Below are 26,582 nucleotides of genomic sequence, written 5' to 3'. Positions count from 1 at the left end.
GAAGCAGACCCTTCGGTCTAACGTGTCCATGGTGACCAAGTTTCCCAAACTAAATTAGTTGAAACTTTATTGCTGGAACAGCACAGCAGGTCAGGCAGCATGGATGCTGCCTGACCTGCTGTGCTGTTCCAGCAATAAAGTTTCAACTTTGATCTCCAGCATCTGCAGACCTCACTTTCTCCTCAAACTAAATTAGTCCCATTTGCCTGTGTTTAGCCCATATCCCTCTTAAGCCTTTCCTATTCATGTACCAAGTACAATCCAGCCACCTTCCCTCTTAAGTTGTTTTTCTTATTCAAGAAAAGTGGCTGTCACTAGCTGGGCCAACATTTCTTGCCCATTCCGAGTTCCCCTTGGGAAGGTGATAATAAGCTGTCATCTTGAACCGCTGCAGTCTTTTTGGTATAAATACACACAATGCTATTAGGAAAGGGGTTCCAGGAGTTTGAAACTGTGATACTGAAGGAATGGCATTCTAGATCTAAGTGAAGATGGTGAGTGCCTTGGAGAGGAATTTGCAGATGATGATATTCCCATTTATCTGCTACCCTTTTCACCTTCTAAAGGCTGATGGTCATGGCTTGGAAGGTGCTATCAATGGAGACTTGCTGAATTTCTGCAATGTATCTCATTGATGGTGCACACCTGACCCTATCGTATCTGTTGAGAAGGGAGTTAATGTGGTATTAGTCAATTGGTCTGCTTTGTCCCAGATTATATAAATTGCTTTGAGTGCTACTTGCCAGTTGTCAGCCCAAGCCTGGATATTGTTCAGATCTTGTTCCATTTGAAATGGACTGCATCAGTATCTGAGGAGTTGAAAATGGTGCTGATCATTAAGCAATCATCTGTGAATATCCCCACTCATGACCTTTACGATGGAGGGAAGGTCATTGATGAAGCAACGAAAGATAGTTAGGCCGAGAACACTACCCTGAAGAACTCCTGCAGAGATGTCCTGGAGCTGACCTCCAACTACCACAGCTGTCTTCCTGTGTGTCAGGTATGACTCCACCAACCAGTGTGCTTTCCCCGATACCCATTGATTCCAGTTTTTCTAGGTCTCCTTGATGCCACACTCTGTCAAATGCAGCCTTGATGTCAAGGGTTGTCATCCTCCCCTCTCCTCAGGAATCCAGCTCTTTTATCCATGTTTGAACCAAGGCTGTAATGAGGTCAGGAGCTGAGTGGCCCTGGTGGAACTCAAACTGGTCGTCGCTGAGCAGGTGCTGCTTGATAGCACTGTTGATGTCACCTTGTATCACTTTACTGATGATCGAGAGTAGACTAAGGCAGTAATGGGCCAATTTGGATTTATCCTGCTTTTTATGGACAGCACATACCTGGACAATTTTCCACATTGTCGGGTAGATGCCAGTGTTGTATCTTCGTGGAACAGCTTGGCGAGGGGAGCGGCATTTTCTGGAGCACAAGTCTTCAGCACTATTGCCGGAATGTTGTCAGGGCCCATTGCTTTTGCAATATCAGTGTCTCTAACCACTTCTTTAATTCACATGGAGTGAATCGAATTGGCTAAAAACTGATATCATTATACTGGGCACTACTGGAGGAGGCCAAGATGGATAATCCATTCAGCACATCTGGCTGAAGATTGCTGCGAATGTTTCAGCCGCCTTGTTTGCATTAATTTTCCATCATTCAGGATATTTGTGGATACTGCTCCTCCAGTGAGTTTAACTGTCCACCATTCACAACTGGATGTGGTAGGACTGCACAGCTTAGATCTGATCTGTTGTTTGTGGGATCACTTAGCTCGGTCTATCACTTGCTGTTAATGATATTTACCAAGGAGCATGGCTAGGAAGGGATGGAAGATGTGGATTTTGAAGCTGGAAATGAGAGAACAGTTGAGTATGTGAAAAGCAGGTGGAGGGTCATGGCAAGCTGTAATACTGCTTTCCTAAGATGGAGAGGCCCAACAAGATTCCACTTGCAATTTTAGTAAATTCCATCTAATTAGGGCAAGACAGTGGAGAGAAGGAAGGCGTCACTCTATGATGCCCTGAGTACAGCTGCAGTTTCTATTAGTACAGAGGAACCTCGACTATGCGAAGGACACGGGCGGGGAGTGTTTCGTTCGGTTAATTGAATTCCGGATAATCAAATGCTGGAGTTAGCCAATTATCAGGACCTTGCGATCTTGCAGGTTAATCCAATATTTGGATAATTGAGGTTCCGCTGTATACTGTCTTTAACGTAACAAATTACTGAAGGCACTGCACAGGAGTATTTTAAAACCATGTGCTTCTGAGCCATGTAAAATAATGTTTGGTCAGATGACCAAGAGCTTGCTTCAAAAGATAAGGAGTGCCCTAATGGGGAAAATGAGCTGGAGAGGCAAGAGTGTATTCCAGTGCTCTGGGCTTAGGCAATTGAAAGCACAGCCTCCAGCAGAGGTGCGATTCTGATTGGCAATGCATGAGCAGTCAAAATCAGGAGAGTATCAATATTGTAGGATAGGACATTGCAAAGACTGGGGAAGCAAGGCTATTGCTGGATTTGAAAATGAGTGTAGGAGCCTTAAAGATGTTGCTTGATTGTGACCCAGTGTGGGTTGGTGTTGCTCAGAAAATGGAATTTGTTGCAAGGTAAGGCATGAGTAGCAGAGATTTGGATGACCACTAGTTTATGGAGGATGGAGAGTAGATTGTGGCAAAGTAGCCTGAAGTATGTCAGAATAATGTAGTCTAGAGGAGTTAGTAAAGGATTGCATTAACTTTTCAGTTGTAGATTAACTGAGACATGGGCAAGCAAAGCAGTATTACAGAGGTGATAATAGGTAATTATAGTGATAGCACAATTGAGGTCAGAAGCACATCTCATCAACTGCAACACCAAGATTGCATTCAGACTGGCTTAAGCTGACTGTTGACAAGGAGACCAATAGAGGTAGTATTGAAGGAATGGAATTTGTAGCGGGGATTGGAAACAGCAAGTCTGACCTTCCCAATATTTAATTGGAGGGAATTTCTGCTTAACCAGGATTGGATGTCAAATAAATAATCTGATATTTTAGCAACAGTGGAGGAATTCAGAGGGCTGATGGTGAGATTGAGTTTGGTGCCATCAGTACATGCATGAAGACTGTGAGACCGACTTTTATCCAAGTGGCGGTAAATAGATGAGAAATGGGCAAGGATCGAGAATAGATTCTTGAGGGACACCAGAATAACCATAAGGGAGCAGGAAAAGAAGTCAGTTCAAGTGATTCTGTGATTTGTGTTTTCATTCTTATCTAATAAATCATATGACATGTGCAACCCAAATAATAACATTGATGTGATCCTCCAGCCCCTGTCCAAAGACATCTGGAGAAGGACAAGGATGAAACACTTGCCTTTTGTCTCATTCACATAGGATGTCATTTGTAACTTTGAAATAGTCAGTGCTGTGGAGGGAAACCTGATTAGAATGACTGAAACATAGTGATGGTAAGATGAGAATGGATTTAGAAGATGACAATATATTCGAGGACTTTGGAGGAGAAATAAAAGTTGGATATGAGGCCAGATATGCAAGAATACAGGAGCCAAAGGTTTTTTCCTTTTTTTTTGAGGGATGAAGAGAAGGTCTAACTTCATCTAGCAGGAGGGTGTGGCTGATGAGAATCTTGCTTTCAATATTTTTTAGGACAACATGATTTTGAATGATTAGCAGGAAACCTGCTCAGATCATGGCTCAGCATGCAAATATGCATGCAGTCTTGCTGTACCCTATATAGAGGCCTGGAAGATCTTGTTTTTGATCCATCATTCTCTAGTGAGTCAGTCAGCATGTCACTGTAATTGACTGCATAGACCCGAGGTTGGAAAAGTACTAGCAAGAGTTTGTACTCAACATCTATATACAATCCCAGATCCTTGGGAGTTGCTACAAGAGCTATGTTCTCACTTGTGTTTGTCCCTTCTTCATGTGTCAGGCCAAATAGACAAGGAATAGACAGTGAAAAAACTTGCCAAAAAACGGAAATTGAACAGGAGTCTGCAAGTATTTCTCAAAGAAATGTAACTTAAAATGGAATTTGGTTCACTTGTATATTTTTTGATTTTGATGTTTGGGAATTGATTGTAAACTGTGTTGTTCAAGTCTTGTCATAATTGTCTTTAGGTGCAAGTACATTGGGGACGATAGCAGGTACAACACTTGCAGGAGTGTCCACCGTTTCACCAACACTCAACACTCCCATTGCCACTCTTGGTACCATTGCCAACCTTACGGGCCAGATAATCAGTGCTTCCCCTAACACCACTCAGAAACTTACTGCTGTAACTGGAGCTACTTCCCCCATCATCACCATTCAGGTAGGAAAGGCCCAAACTTTCAAAATGTTACTGTAATTTCAATTCAATGGAAATGTTGTGACTTTGACAAGATAATGAGGCTTGGCTGCTAAACAACCCTCTGGGTCCTCAACAAATAATGGGAATGCAATGTCTACCGTGTTACTACTGTCCTTTAGCCTAAAGATAGCACGGTGGCTCAGTGGTTAGCACTGTTGCCTCACAGCACCAGGGATCCAGGTTCAATTCCAGGCTAGGGCGACGCTTTGTACATTCTACCAGTGTCTGCATGGGTTTTCTCCAGGTGTACCAATTTCCTCCCACAGTTTAAAGATGTGCAAGTTAGGTTAATTAGCCATGCTAAATTGCCCATAGTGTTCAGGGAAGTGTAAGTTAGGTGCATTAGTTAGGGATAAGTTAGAGTAGTGAGTAGGGGAATGAGTCTGGGTGGGTCACTCTTTGGAGGGTCAGTGTGGACTTGTTGGGCCGAAGGGCCTGTTTTCCCCACTGTAGGGATTCTATAAAAATTCTATAAATGGTATCATGTTAATGTCACTGAACAAATAATCCAGAGACTCCAATAGAATTGTGATAGAATTTAAAATGCAATTAATAAATGTTGAGTACAAAGTTAGTCTCAATTTTATTTATCATTCATGGGATGTTGATGTTACTGGCTGGGCCAGCAGTTATTGATTATCTTTCACTGCCCTTGAGAAGTTAGTGTTGAAATGCTTACTTTGTTACGATATTGGGTAAATCCCTCGGCTAATTTAAACCAGACATACAGAAAAACACACCTCGCACCATAATCTGTTAAGTTTTAAGTGGCAAGAACCACCCCAAATATTGCTATTTAAAGAAAAATTTAACCATTTTATTCTTTTAAGTCCAAAAGAGAACATTAGACCACAACTATTTACAATTCCTTTCTCTTAAACGTGTCTTTTATCTCCCACTCTACAATACTGATCCAATAAAAATCCCAATTAAGATTTACAAAAACAAATCACGTTTCAAAACCAACCAGCGAGGTTGATTCTCCCCTGTAGATTTTCCTGGGTTGTCTTTTTTTTTGCTGAAAATGTGTTGCTGGAAAAGCGCAGCAGGTCAGGCAGCATCCAAGGAGCAGGAGAATCAACATTTCCGGCATGAGCCCTTCTTCAGGAAATGATCTTTTCTTTGGTCTTCGGCACAAATTTCTTACGGACAGGTACCTTTCAGAGAGCTATTCTGCTAGCAGACTGCTTAGCTGCTCTTTGCGTTTCTCCCCAACTATTCAAAATATCCGATTTTATATACCCCAAAACATCGGACTGTCTCGTCAAAACATTCAAATTCAAATTTGATTGGATTTTGATATCTTGGGGCATAATTTAAACTGATTGGCCGAATTCAAATTTGTTGTGTACCATGTCACCTAGCTCCACCTATTTGTTTCACAACCAAATGTTGCATTTTTTAATTGTTCAGCACACTGTGCTTTCAGTCAGTCCTTGCCAGCTTTCATTCTCTCTTAAAGGCCTACACCTTCATAACAACTTGAACCACTGCAACCCATCAAGTTTGAGTAAACCCACTATGATGTTGAGAAGCACGTTCCAGGATTTGTAATGGTAACAATGAAACTATCATCACTTGTGGGAAGAACACACTTTGGGTAATGCCCTCTAGGGAAGGAAATTTGCATCCTAAGCCTGATTTAAAAACTGGGAGAAGGAGTAGGACATCAGGCCCCTTGAGCCTGCTCTGCCATTCGATAAAATCATGGCTGATCTTTTCATGGACTTAACTCCACTTATCTGCCCTCTCACCATATCCCTTATTTCGTTTATTGTTCAAAAAAAACTCTGACTTTAAAACCGTTTACTGCAATAACGTCAACTATTTCACTTGGCAGGGAATTCCATAGATTTACAATCCTCTGGGTGAAGAAGTTTCTTCTGAATTCAGTCATAAATCTGCTCCTCCTCATTTTGAGGCTATGTCCTCTTGTCCTAGTTTCACTGGCCAATGGAACCATCCTCTCTACTTCAATCTTATCGATTCCCTTCATAATTTTATATGTTTCTGTAAGATCCCCTACTCATTCTTAGAAATTCCAATGAATATAATCCCAGTCTACTCAGTGTCTCCTCATAAGCCAACCCCCTTAACTCCAGAATCAACCTAGTGAACCTCATCTACACCCCCTCCAGTGCCAGTACATTCTTCCTCAAATAAGGAGACCAAAACTGTACGCAGTCCTCCAGGTGTGGCCTCACCATCACCCTGTACAACTGCAACATAATCTCCCTGCTTTTAAACTCAATCCCTTTAGCAATGAAGGACAAAATTCCATTTGCCTTCCTAATTATTTGTTGTACCTGCAGACCAACTCTATGATTACATATGACTCCAGATCCATAACAACGTTTTTGACTCTTAGCTGCCCTCTGAAATGGCCTAACCAATGGCTTCAATGGCATTTAGGGATGGACAACAGACATTGGCCTTCCAACACATACCCATATCCTATGAAAGAATAAAGGGGGAAAATACACGACCGCTTGCTGAAATTAAGCCTCGTATTGGGTTTCACTATTCCAAAGCGGAGGTTGATCTCTATACTCGACTCCCACATGTCCGTAAATCTGTATTTCTAGGTCTGTGGATACTCCACTGGTAAAAGGGAGCCGCGATTTGTAGTATTACTGGCACTGTGGGTTTTATGGATAATATTGTCCAAAAATGCAAATTAAAAGAGAAATGTAAGGAGTAACAAATTCCTCACTAACTCGTAGCCAGCTATAACAGTCTCTGAACTGAAATTAGCTTTGTGCAAGCCAGGTGTTTTTATCTTGTATGGTAGTTTGCATCATATTTGCCCACTGATTCATCACTCAGATTTGTTTGGATATTCCTCAAAATACCTTTTGTTTGAAACCAGGTCTTACTACATTGTTGTGCACCTCAGTTAGTAGGTTAGTAGGTAAAGTGCATTGTCTCATTGGCATTGTTTCTCCTTTTTGCATCTCTTACCTGCGTCTGTGAATTTTTCTCTTTTCAGCCTGTGTCTGAGCCAAACCGTGTCACGATTGTCGCCTCCCCTGGTGGTATGGTTGCACAACAAGCACAGCAGCTTGTAAATTCAGGATCAGCTTTGGTGGCGGCACCTCGAGTTGCTACTGTGAATTCAGAAACTCAGACCCACAGACTTGAGTTTGTTGAAATGCCAGTCAGATGTTCAAATCCTCCCCATGAGACGTCAGAAACCAACACCACCAACACATCTACAACTACCACAGCAAACATTGCAGCAAACCAAGGCAAGTATACCAGAGGAACAAGAACATTAGGAATACTTTGGTTTACTGATTTAATGGTTATTTTTGTTGATCACCTCTGTGACCCACAGAACTAAGGCAAGTAGATGACGTTTTGATTCAGATCAGCCATTATCTAATCGAATAGTGGAACAGGCTCAAAAGACTGAATGGCATCCCGTTCTTATGCTTATATGTCAGTTACACACACCTGCATGCATATGTCAAGTGACCCTTCCTCAGAACTGTAATAATTTGTTGTCTACTTGCAGAGCTCATGAGTGAATTAACTGCTCATAATAGAGTACTGTCAGCTGTGGTTCAGTTGGAGGCAGATTTGCTTCTGAATCAGAAATTGTGGATTCAGGCTATAAGGTTGTAGAGGCAAGTAGCGTGGAAACAGGTGTTTCGCCCCAACTTGTCCATGGCAACCAATCTCCAATTCTGAACTAGTCTCATTGGCCTAAATCCCTCTAAACCTTTCCTATCCAAATAATTATAAATGTTGTAATTATATCTGCCTGTACCACTTCCTCTGGCTACTCGTTCCACATAGATACCATGTGAAAAAGTCAAACCCTAGGGACTGAAGTGCGCAAGGGTTTAAAGGGTTAAAGCTGTTAATGCAATGCCGATGCAATGCTGCATTTGCTGGATGCACTGTCCTTCAAACAAGGCATTAAATCAAGACCTTGTATGTTCTCTGAATGTAAAAGATGCCATTGTGCTAATTTAAAGAGCAGGCAAGTTTCCATCACTGTTGTTGTCAATAGTTATCCCTTAATCTGCAAAACCCAATCAGTTTATTCTAGTCATTATTGCACTGCTGCTTGTGGGAGATTGTAGTGTGTAATTTAGCTGCCGTGTCTCCTACGCTGCTACAGTGACTACCCTTCAATAGTATTTCATTGGCTGTCATGTGTCCTGAGATTGTAGAAGATTATATATAAAAGTGAGTCTTTTTTGTTTCAACTATGATGGTTAATTTATCATGGGAAGCCTTGTGTTGTGTAGCACATTTTGTTTCTACACTGCGTTGAGACATGTGTTAAGTAAAGTTTGTTACATAATTGAAACTGTAAGTTAACTTAATGTTCAATCATCATTTTTTTTGTGCTCATCCAACTCTGCAGTCCAGCCACCTGCCATGAATGCACAAGGTATTCCTGAAAGTGTGCATGGTGAAACAGCAACAGCAGGAACAACAAACACTGCAACCACTGCATCTACAGCACAGAGTGGGGCAGTTACCATGGTAACACAGTCCACACCTGCCCCTGGACCTTCCACACAGGTACGGCAAGGAAGAAATACATAGGATTTGGGACTGTACCGGGATGTGGGCTTAAAACCCAATTAAATGCTTTTGGATAGCAAGCAATCTTTAAACAGTGTCCTCTGACACAAGATGTAGACTACTAGCACTGTGGAGCTGTACATAGCAAATGTTGGAGGAGCCATGTTTAAGATGGGACTTCAAAACAATTAGATGTAAATTGTATTAATCAGAGTATGGCATGGCCTAGTCAATGTGCCTACTACATCTAACGGCACGCAAAGCCTGATTCAAGTGGCGTTTCGTTCATTGTACTTGGCCATACAGAACCAGATGCTGCACTAATCCACAGAAAACAAACAACTTGTATACTTGGAGTAAAAGAATTTGGACCTTGAATTAAATTTTAACTTTAATTTACAGAAAAATTCATGCTTCACGTAACCAGACAAAAATGAGGTAGAATGCGAGTGAAAGCTTTGTCAGAGAGATCTTGGGTAAGAAAAGGGAGGCTGAGGGGTTTAAGTTAATTCCAAAGCATGGCATCTAGATGATTGAAGGGACAGCCACAGTGGTGGAGTGGAAAAGAAAATGGAGGCGGGGGCACAGGCGGACAGATCTGAGAATTGCAGAGGTCACCTAGGTTATAGAGCTTAAAAGATGAAGTGCTGAAGGAATTTAATCAAGAGGGAAAACCTTAAATTTGAAGCATAGTGAGCGTGTGGTTGACTGTGAGATGGTGTGACCATAACATAGAGCAGAACTAGGCCATTCGGCTCATTTGAGTTTGTTCTGCAAATCGGTGAGATCAGCTGAGGGGGTGACCTTGGAGGTTTATGAAATCATGAGGGGCGTGGATAGGATAAATAGACAAAGCCTTTACCCTGGGGTGGGGGAGTCCAGAACTAGAGGGCATAGGTTTAGAGTGAGAGGGGCAAGATATAACAGAGACTTACGGGGTAACTTTTTCACGCAGAGGGTAGTATGTGTATGGAATGAGCTGCCAGAGGAAGTGGTGGAGGCTAGTACAATTGCAACATTTAAGAGGCATTTGGATGGGTATATGAATAGGAAGGGTTTGGAGGGATATGGGCTGCGTGCTGGCAGGTGGGACTAGATTGGGTTGGGATACCTGGTTGGCATGGACGAGTTGGACCGAAGGGTCTGTTTCCATGCTGTACATCTCTATGACTCTATGAATCCTCAACTCACTTTTCTGTCATCTCCCATAACCCTTGATTCCCTTGCTGATTTAGTATGTCCATGTCCGCCTTCAATATAGTTAATGAACCAAGATCCACAGCTCTCTGTAATTTAAATAAAATTCTACAGATTCACCACACTCTGAGGGAAACATTCCACTTCATCTCTGCCCTAACCGGGTGGCCCCTTAGTCTGAGATTGTTCACTTTGGTCTTAGACTGACTCACAAGGGAAATTAGCCTCTCCATATCTACCCTTGCAAGCTCCTAAGCATTTTGTATGTTTTCAATAAAGCCACCTGTCATGCTCTAAACTGTCATGAGTATAGGCCCACCCCATACAAGATGTTCTCCTGAGACAATCTCGGGATCAACTTAGTGAACCTTCTCTGCCTCCAGTCCTGTCTATCTTAGATAACGGGATCAAAACTGTTCATGATAACTTATGCTTTGAATCAAGACTTCCCTATTTTTATATTCCATTTTCTTTGAAATGAAGACTGACATTCCCTTCCCTGTTACCTCCTAGCTTTTGGTATATTGCACAAGGACACTCAAATTCCTCTTTTGCTGGAGCTTTCTAGAGTTTTCCTGTATTCATATGATATATTCAGCTTCTCTGTTCATCCTGCCAAAGTGCATAACCTTACATATCCCCATATTCTATTCCATTTCTTAATTTTTTTACCCACTCACTCAACCTGCTTCTATCCCTCTATATGTTTTGTGTTATCACTATTTGTGTTCTCACTTGTATTTGTCTCATCCATAACACTTGGCAATAGTACACACTTGTCTGGCCAATCCATTGACTTGTCCTTTGAAGTTGTGCACCATCCTCTCAATTCGCAATGCTTCCAAGTTTTGTATCATCTGCAAACATTGAAATTGTGTTATGTACACTAAGATCAAATGATCAAGAAAAGCTTGAGTCCCAAAGCTGATCATTGGAGAACACTGCTACAATCCTTCCTCTAGCCCAACAAAGCAATCAATACTGCTACCTCTGCCCTTTTTCTTTCACACCTGAATACTTTGTTTCCAGAAATATTTAAAAACGTTGTCTTGCCCTTCTTTGAACCAGGTCTCTATTATTGCATCATAGCATTCCATTACAGCATTGCATTTCAACATAGCAATCTGCATGTGTAACTCATCAATTTTATTTACCACACTCCATGCATTCAACTATATGCACAGTAATCTTGATTTGGACTGTTACTTTCTCCCTTAGCCTCCTGTTAACTTATTATCCCTTATTCTAGTGCTAGTATTTTCTGCACCTTGGTGCTCCTTTCTAATACTGGTTCCTACATCCCTGCCAAATTGGTTTAAACCCTCATGATGGCATGAGTGAAATGTTTTGCAAGGAATTCCATTCCAGCTCTATTCAGGTTGAAGCTGATCAGTTACTCAAGATTCTCAAGAACTCATTGTTGCACCACCTTTCCAGTCCCATATTCATCCCCTTTATTCTCCTATTTCTCAACTTGTTTGTATGTGACGTTGGGAGTAATCTGAAGATTACTTTTGAGATCCTATTCCACCTGACACCCTAAATTCTGCCTGGAGGACTACCTCCTTAATATCTGTATCATTTATACCAAAGAGGACTATGACCTGCTGACTGTTCACCCTCCCACCTCACGCCCCTCAGTCACATTCTTGATTATGGCACCAGGAAGGCAGTCCACCATCCTGGAATCATGCCTATTACTTCAGAACTCCTATCTTTGTCCATAATATTGAATCATGTATCACTGTTGCACTTCTGGTATTCCTTGTCCATAAGCTGACAACCCAATAGTGCCATTAACATGGCTTATGCTGCACTCCCCAGATGAACCATTACTTTCATGAGTATTCAAAACTGAATGCATTCTGGGTGCTGTTGCACTAACTGTCTATTATATTTTGATTGCCTAGTGGTCATCCATGTACTTTCCATGAAGTTCTTCGCCTCAGTGAAAGCTTCAGAACTTCCCCACCACTTCACTGAAGCTGGGAGCTAATACTGAGGATAAGGGAAGTTTGAGTGAACAACTTTGCTATTTTCTATAGTGAAGATGCATAAGAGCTGTGTGAACCCTTGCTTGAACATCTAAATAATAACCCGAACAAGCTGGAGAACAGACACCTGAGATTTCTTACTAATTCCATCTGAAGATTCAGATCGATTAATTGTTCTGTGCAGCAATTAGAACTGGCACCATGACTTAATTACTACAATGTAAATGAGCTGTGAAATTATTTTTCTGTTCCTGCAGGCAATCCCATCAACTGAAGGACAGTCTAATAGCATTGAGCAAGGTTCTGTGTCTACAGTGGGACAGAATGTTGTACAGATTCTGCCTACTAGCTCCACTGGTGTTGGTGCCACAATAGCAGTTAGGGTCTCCAGTACAAACCAAGAAACAGCAGCGGCCTTGAATCCTCAACCTAGAGTCAGGTTGCAGCAAGATCAGCTCCTCCCTCCGCGAGAGCTGCTGGCTGATAGCCGGCCAGAGACCCTTGCTGAACTGGGACTGTCTCCTGAGGAGCTGGCTGTAGCAGCTGCCGCTGAGGAAGCAGCCCGTTTCGCAGCACTGGAAGAAGAAGCGAAGGCAACAACAGCGACACAAACATCTCTGGTCTCTAAAGGGGCTGCCCCTGCAGGTAGGTGTACACAGAGGTTTGAGTTCCCAACTACAAGGTTAGCAATAGTAAGTGGGAAATTGAGAAGCAAATTTGTAAGACCTTGGATTTGTGTAAGAACAATAAGATTGTAATGGTAGGGAATGTAACTTTCCAAATATAGACCGGGACTGCCAACGTGTTAAGGGCTTGGATGAAAAGGAACTTAAGCGTCTACAAGAAAATTTTCTTTTTCAGTATGTGGATGTACCTACTAGACAAGGAGCAAAATTTGATCTTCTCTTGGGAAATAAGGTTGGGCAAGTGATTGAGGTGTTAGTATGGGAGCATTTTGGGGTCAGTGATCATAATTCTATCAGTTTTAAAATAGTGATGGAAAAGGATGGACTGGATCTAAAAGTTAAAGTTCTAAATTGGAATAAGGCCACTTTTGATGAAATTAGGCAAGAACTTTCAAAAGTTGATTGGGGACAGTATTTGCAGATAAAGTGAGAGTTGGAAATTGAGAGGCTTACAAAATGAATTAACGAGAGTCCAGAGGCAGTTTCTGGAGGTGAAGAGAAACTGAAGCTCTGGTCAAGAACAAAAAGAGGCATGTGACAGCTAGAGACAGGTAGCATCGAGTCATACTCTAGAGGAGTATTGAGGCAGTAGGAGTATACTCAAAAGGGAATGAGGAGGGCAAAAAGGGGACATGAGACATCTTTGAACTATAGGTTTACAGAGAAGCCAAAGAGATTCTACAAATACATTAAGGACAAAAGAGTAACGAGGGAGAGAATAGGGCACATTAAAGGTCAAGGCTAACTATGTGCAAGTGAGGTCTGCAGATGCTGGACATCAGAGTCTAGAGTGTGTTGCTGGAAAAGCACAATAGGTCAGGCAGATTGCTACTCCTTCAACACCCGATGCCTGGAGGAAGAACACCTTATCTTCTGCCTCGGGACCCTTCAACCGCAGGGCATTAATGTGGACTTCACCAGTTTCCTCATTTCCCCTCCCCCCAGTTTCAACCTTCTAGCTCAGCACCGTCCTCATGACCTGTCCCACCTGTCAATCTTCCTTCCCACCTATCCGCTCCACCCTCCTCGCCAACCTATCACCTTTACCCTTACCTCCATCCACCTATTGCACTCTCAACTACCTTCGCCCCAGTCTCACCCCTCTTCCATCTATCTCTCCATCCCCGAGGCTCCTAGCCTCATTTCTGATGAAGGGCTCCAGCCCGAAATGTCGATTCTTCTCCTGCTCCTCGGAGCAACACACTCTCAAGGCTAACTGTGTGTCTGACCATAGGAAACGGTTGAGATACAAAACAAGTGTTTTACGTAAGTGTTTACTGTGGAGCAGAATATGACAGTTAGAGATCTGGGAGAAGGACATGGGAAATATTGAATGTGGGGAAATAGATGGTGACATCTTGAAAAATATCCACATTACAGAGGTGGTGGTGCTGGAAATGCATAAAGGTGGATAAATCCCCAGAACCTGATCAGGTGTACCCGAGAACTCTGTGGGAATCTAGGGAAGTGATTACTTGGCCCCTTGCTGAGACATGTGTATCATCGATAGTCACAGGTGGGATGCTGGAAGACTGGAGGTTGGCTAATGTCATGCCACTATTTAAGAAAGGTGGTAAGGAAAAGCCAGAGAACAATAGATTGGTGACCCTGACATCAGTGGTGGGCAAGTTGTTGGAGGGAATCCTAGGGAACAGGATTTACATGTATTTGGAAAAGCAAGGGCTGACAAGGGATAGTCAACATGGCTTTGTGCATGGAAAATCAGGTCTTGATTGAGTTTTTTGAAGACATTATGAAGAGGATTGTTGAGGGCAGAGCAGTGGATATGATCTATATGGACTTCAGTAAGGCATTCGACAAGGTTCCTCATGGTAGACTGGTTAGCAAGGTTAGATTACATGGCATACAGAGAGAACTAGCCATGTGGCTCAAAGGTAGACGACCAGAGCGTGGTGTTGGAGGGTTTCTTTTCAGACTGGAGGCCCGTGACCAGTGTCAGACTGGAGGCCCGTGACCAGTGGAGTGCCACAAGGATCAGTGCTGGGTCCACTGCTTTTTGTCATTTATATAAATTATTTGGATGTGAACTTAGGAGGTATAGTTAGTAAATTTGCAGATGACACCAAAATTGGAGGTGTAGTGGACAGCAAAGAAGGTTACCTCAGAATGCAATGGGACCTTGATCAGATGAACTGAAGAGTTCCAAATAGAGTTTATTTTGGAGAAATATGAGACGCTGCATTTTGGAAAGGCAGATCAAGCAGGACTTGTACACTTAATGGTAAGGTCCTGGGGAAGTGTTGCTGAGCAAAGAGACCTTGGAGTGCAGGTTCATAGCTCCTTGAAAGTGGAGTCACCGGTAGATAGGATAGTGAAAAGGTGTTTGGTATGCTTTCCTTTATTGGTCAGAGTATTGAGTACAGGAGTTGGGAGGTCATGTTGCAGCTGTACAGGACATTGGTTAGGCCACTTTTGGAAAATTGTGTGCAGTTCTGGTCTCCCTCCCAAAGGAAAGGTGTTGTGAAACTTGAAAGGGTTCAGAAAATATTTACAAGGATGTTGCCAGGGTTGGAAGGTTTGAGCTATAGGGATAGGCTAAATAGGCTGAGGCTGTTTTCAATGGAGCATTAGACGCTGAGGGGTGACCTTATAGAGGTTTATAAAATCATGAGGGGCATGGATAGGGGAAACAGACAATGTCTTTTCCCTGGGGTACGGAGTCCAGAACTAGAGGGCATAGGTTTAAGATGAGAGGGGAAAGATTTAAAAGGGACCTAAGAGTCAACCTTTTCACACAGAGAGTGGTGCATGTATGGAATGAGCTGCCAGGAGGCGGTCTAGTTGCAACATTTAAAAGGCATCTGAATGGGTACATGAGTAGGAAGAGATTAGAAGGATATGGGCCGGGTGCTGGCAAATGGAACTAGATTAGTTTAGGATATCTTATTAGCATGGACGAGTAGGACTGAAGGGTCTTTTTCCATGCTGTATATCTTTATGACTCAAAATAAATAGTAATATCTTGAAAAGTATACATATTACAGAGGACATGGTGTTGGACATCTTAAAACACCTAAAAGTGGATAACTCCCCAGGTCCAGATCAGGTTTGTCCCAGAACTTTGTGGGAACTAGATAAGTGATTGCTGGGCCCCTTGCTGAGATATTTGTATCATCAATGGCCATGGGTATGTGCTGGTAGACTGGAGCTTGGCTAATGTGGTGCTATTATTTAAGAAAAGTGGTAAGGAAAAGTCAGGGAACTATAGACTGATGAGTCTGACATTAGTGATGGGTAGGTTGTTGAAGGGGATTCTGAGGGACAGAGTTTACATGTATTTGGAAAGGCAAGGACTGATTTGGGATAGTGAACATGGCTTTGTGTGAGGGGAAATTGTCTCACAAACTTGATTGAGTTTTTTGAAGATGGCAAGGTTAGATCTCACGGAATACTGGAAAGCTAGCCAATTGGATGCAGAACTGGCTCAAAGGTAGAAGACACAGGGTGCTGGTGGAGGGTTATTTTTCAGACTGGAGGCCTGTGACCAGTGGAGTGCAACAAGGATTGGTGCAGGGTCCTCTACTTTTTGTCATTTACATAAATAATTTGGTTGTGAGCATAAGAGGTACAGTTAGTAAGTTTGCAGATGACACCAAAATTGGAGGTGCAGTGGACAGCGAAGGAGGTTAACTTAGATTACAACAGGATCTTAACCAGATGGGCCAATGGGCTGAGAAGTGGCAGATGGAGTTTAATTCAGATAAATGTGAGGTGATGCATTTTGGGAAAGCAAGTCTTAGCAGGACTTATACACTTAATGGTAAGGTCCTAGGGAGTGTTGCTGAACAAAGAGACCTTGGAGTTCATAGCTCCTTGAAAGTGGAGTCACAGGTAGATAGGATAGTGAAGGCAGCGTTTGGTATGCTTTCCTTTATTGGTCAGAGTATTGAGTACAAGAGTTGGGAGGTCATGTTGTGGCTGTACAGGACATTGGTTGGGCCACTGTTGGAATATTGCGTGCAGTTCTGGTCTCCTTCTTATCGGAAAGATGTTGTGAAACTTGAAAGGGTTCAGAAAAAATTTAAAAGGATGTTGCCAGCGTTGGAAGATTTGAGCTATAGGGAGAGGCTGAACAGGCTGGGGTTGTTTTCCCTGGAGCATCGGAGGCTGAGGGGTGACCTTATAGAGGTTTACAAAATTATGAGAGGCATGGATAGGGAAATAGACAAAGTCTTTTCCCTGGGGTTGGGGTGTCTAGAATTAGAGGGCATTGGTTTAGGGTGAGAGGGGAAAGATATAAAAGAGACCTAAGGGGCAATTCTTTCACACAGAGGGTGGTACGTGTATGGAATGAGCTGCCAGAGGAAGTGATGGTGGCTGGTACAATTGCAACATTTAAGAGGCATTTGGATGGGTATGTGAATAGGAAGGGTTTGGAGGGATATGGGCTGGGTGCTGGCAGGTGGGACTAGATTGGGTTGGGATATCTGGTCAGCATGGACGGCTTGACCGAAGGATCTAAGTGCCAAAGAGGCTTAATGAAGGCAGAGCTGTGGGCGTTGTCTATATGGACTTTCACAAGCTGTTCAATAATTCTCTGCATGATAGACTGGTTAACAAGGTTGAATCACATGGAATCCAAGAAGTGGATACATTTGGATACAAAATTGGCTTGAAGAAAGAAGACTGGATGATAGTGGAAAGTTGTTTCTCAGACTGGAGGCAAATGACCACTGTAGTGCTGCAAGAATCAGTGCTGTGTCTTCTGGTTTTTGTCATTTATGTAAATGATTTGGATGTGAATATAAGGAGATATAATTATAAGTTTGCAGATGACAGCAAAATTAGTGGTGTAGTGGACAGTGAAGAAGATTATCTCAGAGTACAATTGGATCTCAAATCACATGGGCTGAGTGACTGTTGGAGTTTAATTTAGGTAAATGTGAGGTGTTGCATTTTGATAAGGCAAATCAGGGCAGGATTTACACAATTAATGGTAGGGTTCTGGGGAGTGTTGCTAAACAAAGAGACCTTGGAGTGCAGGTTCATTGTTCCTTGAAAGTGGAATCGCAGGTAGACAGATAGTGAAGAAGGCATTTGGTATTCTTGCCTTTATTAGTCAGTAGCGTTGTGTATAGGAGTTGGGATGCCATGTTGCAACTATACAGGGCATTGGTTAGGCCACATTTGGAATACAGAGTTTAATTCAACTCCCTCTGCTAAAGGAAAGATGTTGTTGAACTTAGAGTTCAGAAAAGATTTACAAGGAAGTTGTTGAGGATTGAGGGTTAGCATTATAGGGAGAGGCAGAATAAGTGGGACAAGACCTTAAGAATGGCTTGAAGCTAAATTTAACTCATGATCATCCTTTCATAAATATTACATGCTTGATGTGAGCATTAAGTGCCACTGGACAACAAATTTACAAGGCTGGGCATTATTATGATCACCTCAACATTTCAGTCATTGATCAGTGTATAAATAGGAAGCCATTAGGTATGTCTGATCTTCAATGCAATTTGATTATGGCCTGTATATTAACTCCATTTATATTCTTTTGTTTCAAATATCCTGGTCCCCTTATAAAAATCCAAAAAACTATAGTTGCTAGAAATCTGAAACAAAAACAGAAATTGCTGGAGAAACTTGGCAGATCTGGCAGTATCTGTAGAGAGAAAGCAGAGACAACATTTCAGGTCCAGAGACCCCCCTCCAGAGCTGAAGAATTAGTTTTGAAATTAAACTTCTCAGCTACAACTATGGTATTTGAATTCACCTTTCCACGCCAGTCGTCAGGCCTCTGGATTACTCATATAATACATAACTACACTATACCTACCTGCTGTACAGTTTCTTTCTTTTAAAAAATGATTTTTCTTTATAAACTGACATTTGTAGTTCTGCTGAATTGTTAACAAATCTTTGTACTCTTCAATCTACTCTTGACTAACTATTAATAACACTGAAGTAGTTTTAAACCTTTTCTGCCCCTTTGATTTACAATACAGCAAGGCAAGAGACCATGGATACCTCAACAGCAGAATTAACAACAATACAACCAGCACAGCTGTCACACCAAGCACTGCAGACACTGGTGTCTCTTCAGTCTATTGTACCATTGGCTGAACTTGCACAGCAGGACATAGAAAGAGCACACCAGCAACAAGCAGCAGGAAGCAACCAGCCCTCCAGACCAGCAGAGGCGCTAGCTCCAGCAGACAGTCTCAATGATTCTACCTCTGAGACCAATGGGCCACAGGAACTACCTAGTACAGTTTCAAGTGTTCAGTTACCTATTCTGAAGACCACAGGTGTGTGTTGTTCTTCTTCAGCTTTTCATCCAAAGCTCTCTTGTCCTCGTTCTAACTAATTTTACATTTCATCCCCATGATCACTGATCTGAATTAGCTCTAGTATTGTTTTGAAATTCTCATTCTGCTTTGCCGATCCTTCATAGTCTTATGCTCTGAACTGTGTCTTATCTGCAGCCTTATGAATCTGTGATCAAGGAGGGGTCTCTGAAGTTCATGCCTGGAGTAGTTAGGACTTAAGCTCTGCAATTTCCTTGGTATCTCTATCTTGCTGTCCTTTTAATACACTTCTTAACACCTACTCTGGCCAAACTCTTGAGCTTTCCTAACATCCCATTATTTGATAAGTTCTCAAATTTTGAGGGATTCCCATTTGTCTTTGGACATCTCACTATGTTAAAGGTGCTGTATAATGCAAGATATTTATAGGATATACGCGATGATGGTCAGCCCACATGAAAGGAGCACTATGGCATTCTGCGCTGTTGTTTAATAGAGTAGCTTGTTCGAGCTTTGGACTTAAATGAGCAATTCAATGTCCTCAGTCTGGGTAGGAGATGACAGCTTCCTAACTGCACATCAGTGAACTAATTGGGTTGTTGTAACAATCTATCAGCTTTTGTGGCGACTTCTTCCCTATCCTTATCATGCAATGCAGTTTCATAGTGTCATGGTGCAATGTCACTTTGTCAGTTTTGGATTATTTCTCCAATCTCTGATATCACAGTGTTAAACAGCAGTAGGTAGGAAAATGCTACTGATTTGATGGTTAAGTATCCAAAGTAGCGGACAAATGTGCAGGTACTTTATTTTTAAAATGCGCTAAACAAAAAGTTGCCTCTTGGCTCGTGTATATTATTGACTACTTTTAATCAGAAGAAACCTTATATTTGTAGTGCATTCTAAATGAAAGAGTGACTCGTGTCAATGTAATAAATAATTAACAGTCTGTATCCTGCACCAGAATTGTATTATTTCCATCTTATGTTGAATAAAACTCTTGCAATTTTAGAACACTATGGTTGAAACAACTCAAAGTACTTGACTAGTTTTTGGAGTGCTGTGTTAACGAGGTTATAAGTGAAGCTTTTCCAATAATTAACCACAGATAGCAAATAGGTTATAGTTGTTGGAACCATGCATAGAATCTTGTGTTCTATTCCTGTAATAGTCTAAAACAGAGTTTTGATTGTCTGTCATTTTAAAAGACATGAACACTTACTCTGTGCTCCAAGGACCATTTGCAGAAAGAAATAATTAGAACATAGAATTGTAGAGCATAGGAAGAGGCTGTGGACTGACCAAGTCTGTGCAAACCCATGTTGCAATTCTAAACTAATCCCACCTACCTACACATGGTGCTTATCCCTTTATTCCCTGCTTGTTCATGGCTGTCAAGAATCTTAGAGTTATGCAGCACGGAAACAAACCTTTTAGTCCAACTTGTCTGCACTGACCAGATATGCTAAACTGATCTAGTCCTGTTTGTCAGCATTTGGTCCATATATCTCTCACCCCTTCATATTCATGTAACCATCCAGATACCTTTTAAATGTTGTAATTGTACCCACTTCCACCATCTCATCTGGCAGCTGTTTTCATCCATGCACCACCCTCTGTGTGAAAAGTACCCCACAGGTCCCTTGTTAAACCTTTCCCCTCTCACCTTAAACCTATGCCCTCTAGTTTTGGACTTCACTATCCTGGGAAAAATAACATTGACACTTCCATCCTATCCATGTCCCTCATGGCTTTATAAACTTCTGAGGTCACCCCTTGGCCTCCAAGGCTCCAGAGAAAATAGCCCCAGACTATTCAGTCTCTCCCGATTTTGCTCAAACCCTCCCTTCCTGGCAGCATCCTCGTAAATCTTTTCTGAACCCTTTCAGGTTTAACAACATCTTTCCTATTGCAGGGAGACCAGATTTAAATGAAGTATTTTAAAAGTGGTCTCACCAATGACCTGTACACTGCAACGTGACATCCTAATTCCCTCTTAAACATTTTTATTGTATCTGCTTCTATCCACTCCCCTGTTTCTGTGCTGCATGCTTGTGACTGTTATCCTCTGCGGAGGCTGGGGGGGGACTTGCTTTGCAATCTCTTTTCATCTTTACTCCTCTCACCTTAAACTATGCTCCCTTGTATTTGACATTTCTACCCTGGGAAGAAGACTATGACTATCTACCTTATCAATGCTTCTCGTAATTTTATATACTGCTATTAAGTCGCCCCTTAGCCTCTGACTCTCTAGCAAAAATCATCCAAGCTTTGTCCAACCTCTCCTTTTATAGCTAATACACTTTCTAATCCATGGAACATCCTGATAAACCTTTTTCTGCATTTTCTTCAAAGCCTCCACATACTTCCTGGAGTGTGGCGACTTGAACTACACACAATAGTCCAAATGTGGTCCAACCAAATTTCAATACAGCTGCAGCACAACTTGCTAACTTTCCTGATAAAGGGCTTTTGCCCAAAACGTTGATTTTCCTGCTCCTCAGATGCTACCTGACCTGCTTTGCTTTTCCAGCACCACGCTTTTGACTCTAATCCCCAGCAGCTGCAGTACTCACTTTCGTGTTGCTAACTTTTATACTCAGTACCCCGACTGATGAAGGTAAGCATGCCGTATGCCGCCTTTGTCTCCTTATCCACTTGTGTTGTTATTTTTGGGGAACTATAGATTTGCACCCAACAATCCCTCTGAATATCTTTGCTTCTGTGTCCTGCCATTTACAGTATACTTTCTTCCTGCATTTGACCTCCCAAAATGCATTACCTCACTCTTGACCAGTTTAAACTCAATCTGCATTTCTCCACCCAACCTTTCAACTGATCTATATCCTGCCAAGTCGTTTGACAAGCTTCCTCACCATCCGCAGCTCCACAAATATTTGTGTACTCTACAATTTTAATAATTTGATAATAAAAATGTATTTTATTGAAGTAGAACTGATCCTGTTGTGGTATTGCTACCTTGATGTATTTGTTTTCCCTGTCTGCCTTTCTTGACTAACTGCTTCATGCTGGCCCACCCTCCTTGGCTGCTTCAGTGGCCTATTGTCCTGAACGTAAATCATTTATTCCCACCTTTCTCTCGAGTTTATTGTTCTTCCTGTTATTCATCTTACTTATTAGTCATCATCTAATAATCAATGAGTTACTCCTCAACTTTTGACTTGAGCTTTTTCGTCTCAGCTTGACACAACTGTCAACTAATCAGTGCAGTAAATGTGGGCTCCTTAGGTTAACTGAATTTCCGGGTTGAGAATATTAGAAGGATGTGGCATAATATCTGAATGCGGGGATTTTGAAATTTCCCACTATCTGACAGAAATGCAGTAAAATTGACCAGTCCTTTCCTTTTATTGCAAACCAGGATTGACACCATACACTTCTCTCCTGACATCTACAACCAACCAAAACTCTAGTCCAATAAAAACACAGGCAGCCACAACTTTAGCCCAAGTAGCCAATGGAATTGGCCTACCTGCTTCGGTGAGTACCCCTGTAAGGATGGGCAATTTGAAGTTGTTACCTCTCTTTGAAGTTATAGGTTGGATTATGCAACTAGTCTTGGAAATTTCAAGATGAACAAAATGAAAGTCAGCAATTTTTTTTAAAAATCTGCATTTATATCATGCCTTATTACAATATGTAAACATCTGAACTTCTCACAGTTAGTGATAGGAAGTCTGATACAGAGTTTTTTTTTATTCTGGGTCATAAATTCCGAGAATTGGCATCTCTCTTTTTGCTGATTTGGACAGTTCTTCAGTGACTCCACAGTACCTGTAGGATCTATAGTAGAAACCTGACTCCAATTCTGTCTTTTTCTGAAATCTAATGAGAATATGACCTGTTGATATTGCATGGGTGCTTCTTCAAGATATCACTGAAATATATGACTCTAGGAGCAGTGAAATTATTCTCAGTGCTCACTTGGGATCATCCGTACTGGGGATAATTTGATTTTTTTTTTGGGCCACCATAATGGGAAGGTGTTGCATTCTCCATTTCAATTAATTCACTGAGGGTAAGCATCTGCTGACAAGTTGCCATGTCATGAGAATTCTGCCATCTGGAGATCAGAGTCGAGTGTGTGGTGCTGGAAAAGTACAGCAGGTCAGGCAGCATCCGAGGAGCAGGAGAATCCTGATGAAGGGCCTATGCCCGAAACATTGATTCTCCTGCTCCTCGGATGTTGCCTGACCTGCTGTGCTTTTCCAGCACCACACTCTCAACATAGATTTAAAGTTGGACTACAAGCATCCTTTTATTTGCTGTCAAGTAGTAGCTTATCACATTCCTCTCTCCTCTCTCTCCCAACCTCACTATCCAATAAATGGAAAAAAGTAAAACACTTAATTTTATCCAGATTATTCACTGTATTTCAGAGTAGTTTAAAGAAACATCTGAGAACCATTTTTTGCATAGCAAAATCGCAAACCTCTTCAGGTTTGATTGATCAGTTAGTATGTTTTAGTGGTATTGATTCATGCAGAAATATTGATCAGGATGCAACCTGAAGTAGTTAACACAGAGTTGCTGTTGATTGGCAGCAGTCATTATGTAGAAAGCGTTGGCAGTCATTTTGTGTTAATGTTGCTATTTTAGAGAGTTTCAGTTTACCAGGGAACTGTGTGCCCATCCTGTGGATCTAACCCTACCCAAACAGCAAGCGGCTCTGTGGACTTGGAATCAACCCAATCTTCACCTAACACCAACATACAGAGCTGGCTATTTATCCTTAGTAATGTCATGTTACTGTAATAAATATTGGCATATTTTCCAAAATAAACAGGAACCTAATTTTTATTCGTAAAGATTCTATGGGACTAGCACTCTGTATGGGTGTTATTCCAATAATTTATTTCACCGTTAAGAGTAATTGCGTAGCATAGTGAGGCTCAAAATTTGTTGCAACTTTCGTGTTGCAAAACAGAAGTTGGAGAGCTGAAGGCAAAATGCATAAACAATTAAAATTTATGAACACAACGCTAAAATTCCACCTGGACACACACTAATGCTGGAGACAATCTAACACAAACTAGAATATCCTGTAATGTCTCTACCTGTTTGAGCTTTGTCAACAATTGTTGCCACCAGGTTATCAACAGACAAGGAAATTTTATTGAAATGTTATGTGTTAAAAAATGATGCTATTGGATCAATAGATCAAAGGAATATGGCTGGGAGATGTGATGCAGCATGCAAGTAAAATCCAGACTGGTATATAATTCTAATGTAGAGAGGCTAGAAAGTATGAAGTGTGTTATTCAGGAAAATCCCAAAGAAGATTTGGAACGTGATGGCTCAGTGGTTAGCACTGCTGCCTCAGTGTTAGGGCCCTAAGTTCAATTCCACCCTCGGGTGACTGTGCAAGCTCCAAACAGACATTCTTCCCATGTCTGCATGGGTTTCTTCCGGGTGCTCCACTTTCCTCCCATAGTCCAAATATGTGCAGGTTAGGTAGTTTAGCCTAACCTGCACATGCAGGGTGATGGGATGGTTCTGGGGTGGGATTCTCTTCAGAGATTGGTATGGAATCAATGGGCCAAATAGCCTACTTCCAAACTGTAGCGATCAGACCATCTTTGAGGTCTGATTCGAGGATGTGTCTGACCTTGGGATATTTAACGGAGTTAGAAGTGCTAATTAGTTCACATTGCAGATGGAGACAAACCTTGTAACCTTTTGTCTGTGTACCTTTTAGAACAGAAATTGTCAGAAGTGCATAGATCTGCTAGCCTCTGTAAAACTGGTCAACATTCCAGGTTTATGTCCCATCATCTGTAGGGTTGTCTTTCTGATTAGTTCAGGTTTGCCCCAATTTGTTCTCCAACTCTCATACAGAAATGTAAAGCTGATTACTTTTTGGGTGATGGATATTCTTAATTCCTCAGAAACAGGATGCGTCTCCTAATACCCAGCCAAAACCAACAGCCAGGAAGGAACCCAATCAGTGGTATGACGTCGGTGTATTCAAAACGCTGAGCACAGTAGTGGTTTCCTACTTCCTGCCTGCAGAGGGCTCTCAAGGAGAAGAGGTAAGATATGTATGCAAATTTAATGGTTTGAAAGTGTCCACGCCCTTTTTAAGTACTGAAAGATTTTACAGTTTAAAAATATCTTTTATTCCCTCTTGCTGGTCTCCTAAAAACACCAGACTTTTTAAGCATGTGGTTCAACGGGCACCAGCTATCTTCCACCCATCCCCAACACCCCCATCCCCACATTATCTGTTCCCTTCCCCAGTACCACCACCAAGTGGCTATTCTTCTGATATGAACCAAGCATTGTGCTTGACTGTGTTGAGAATTGGGCACCATCTGAGCTGTAGGCTGTGCAGTGTCCCCAGTTACTGAAATCCAGAAAAGATGAAAGCGACAATTCTTTTGTTCCCTCCTGCTCAGTACTGCACAATACCACACAATACATCACAATACATATCTGCTGTTGACTATCTGGAGTAAGGAGGGGTGGGGGATGAATCTGTTCCAGAATAAGGTGTTTGACTGGAGAAGGTGACTGATCTCATTGGCTTATTTAATTTCTCCTGTCTTATCTGTGATTTTGTCAGTGCCATAATTTAACTTCATATTTTTGAATCTGTTACTTTGTAACAGACAAATCTTTTTTTAGTCAAGTAATGTAACTGCTGAGAATTATGTGGAATCTTACAGAACAGTAATAGGCCACTCCCCTCAGTCAGTTTTTTTTTCAGTGTTTCTGTTGTTTATAAACAGGCAGCGTTTTCTGACACTAATGCATGTGTATTTATGCAGTTTAAATTCACTGCTGTGCATTGAAGCCACTTGTGTGGGGGTGGGGGAGGAGATAGCTTGGGGATGGGTCCCTGGAGAGGGCTGATAGGATCTGGGAGAGGATAGGAAGGGACCTCCCAGATCCTCCTTCACTCTTCCCTGCATTCGCACTCCTTTCCAACACCACGTCTATCCCTCCACTCTGATTCCTCACTCCCTGCTGCTGAACCCTAGTTCAGAATGGTGCAGCAAAAACAGACATTACTGAAAAAGCTAAGCAGAACACTGCATATATGCAAGGCGGCCTTTGTGTATGACTGCCTGTGAGAGTGCATCTTGGGTCTGGAATTAGGCATGCGCAGTTGCAGCTGTCAGGCAATGCCTTAAATAAATAAATGGTAGTACAGAAAACAAACCTTTTTGGTAAAAGGACACTAGAAGATGAAGCTCTTTACCTTGTTCTCATCAGAACTAGGACTAAAATAAAAACAGATTTGAACGAAGAGACACCATTTTATACAAAATGAGAAAAAGAGTTTTATATTTGGGCCTCTATCAGCAAAGAGCTACTACAGCAAGAAAGTTAACTATCGATCTTAATTCTTAAACCAGAGAGACAGATTCTGATTACAAGTGCAGTAGAATTAGGCTGTCTCCAGATACTCTTTATTTTGAAAAGGTGTAATTCCTTTGAGGCTTTTTCGCAGGGTGAAACTACCAAGAGGGCACAGATTAAAGTGGAGAAAGTGAGGTCTGCAGA

At 41.8% G+C, this 26,582-nt stretch overlaps 1 protein-coding gene across 1 annotated transcript in view; it reads left to right on the top strand.

Annotated features, from left to right (window-relative positions):
* LOC122558798 (host cell factor 1-like) overlaps positions 1-26,582 on the top strand; it is a 117,392-nt gene that overhangs the window by 77,212 nt on the left and 13,598 nt on the right. Inside the window, exons 16-22 of the mRNA XM_043707576.2 lie at positions 4,129-4,322; positions 7,351-7,609; positions 8,740-8,900; positions 12,352-12,739; positions 18,750-19,052; positions 22,435-22,553; positions 24,962-25,105. Of these exons, the coding sequence (XP_043563511.1) occupies positions 4,129-4,322; positions 7,351-7,609; positions 8,740-8,900; positions 12,352-12,739; positions 18,750-19,052; positions 22,435-22,553; positions 24,962-25,105 (1,568 nt within the window). The remainder of the gene's footprint in view (positions 1-4,128; positions 4,323-7,350; positions 7,610-8,739; positions 8,901-12,351; positions 12,740-18,749; positions 19,053-22,434; positions 22,554-24,961; positions 25,106-26,582) is intronic.

Source organism: Chiloscyllium plagiosum, unplaced genomic scaffold (genome assembly GCF_037043375.1).
Source record: "Chiloscyllium plagiosum isolate Xiang-an unplaced genomic scaffold, Cpla_swu_hap1 HiC_scaffold_14, whole genome shotgun sequence".
NCBI classification, from domain to species: Eukaryota; Metazoa; Chordata; class Chondrichthyes; order Orectolobiformes; family Hemiscylliidae; genus Chiloscyllium; species Chiloscyllium plagiosum.
This window is presented reverse-complemented; position numbering and strand designations above follow the sequence as displayed.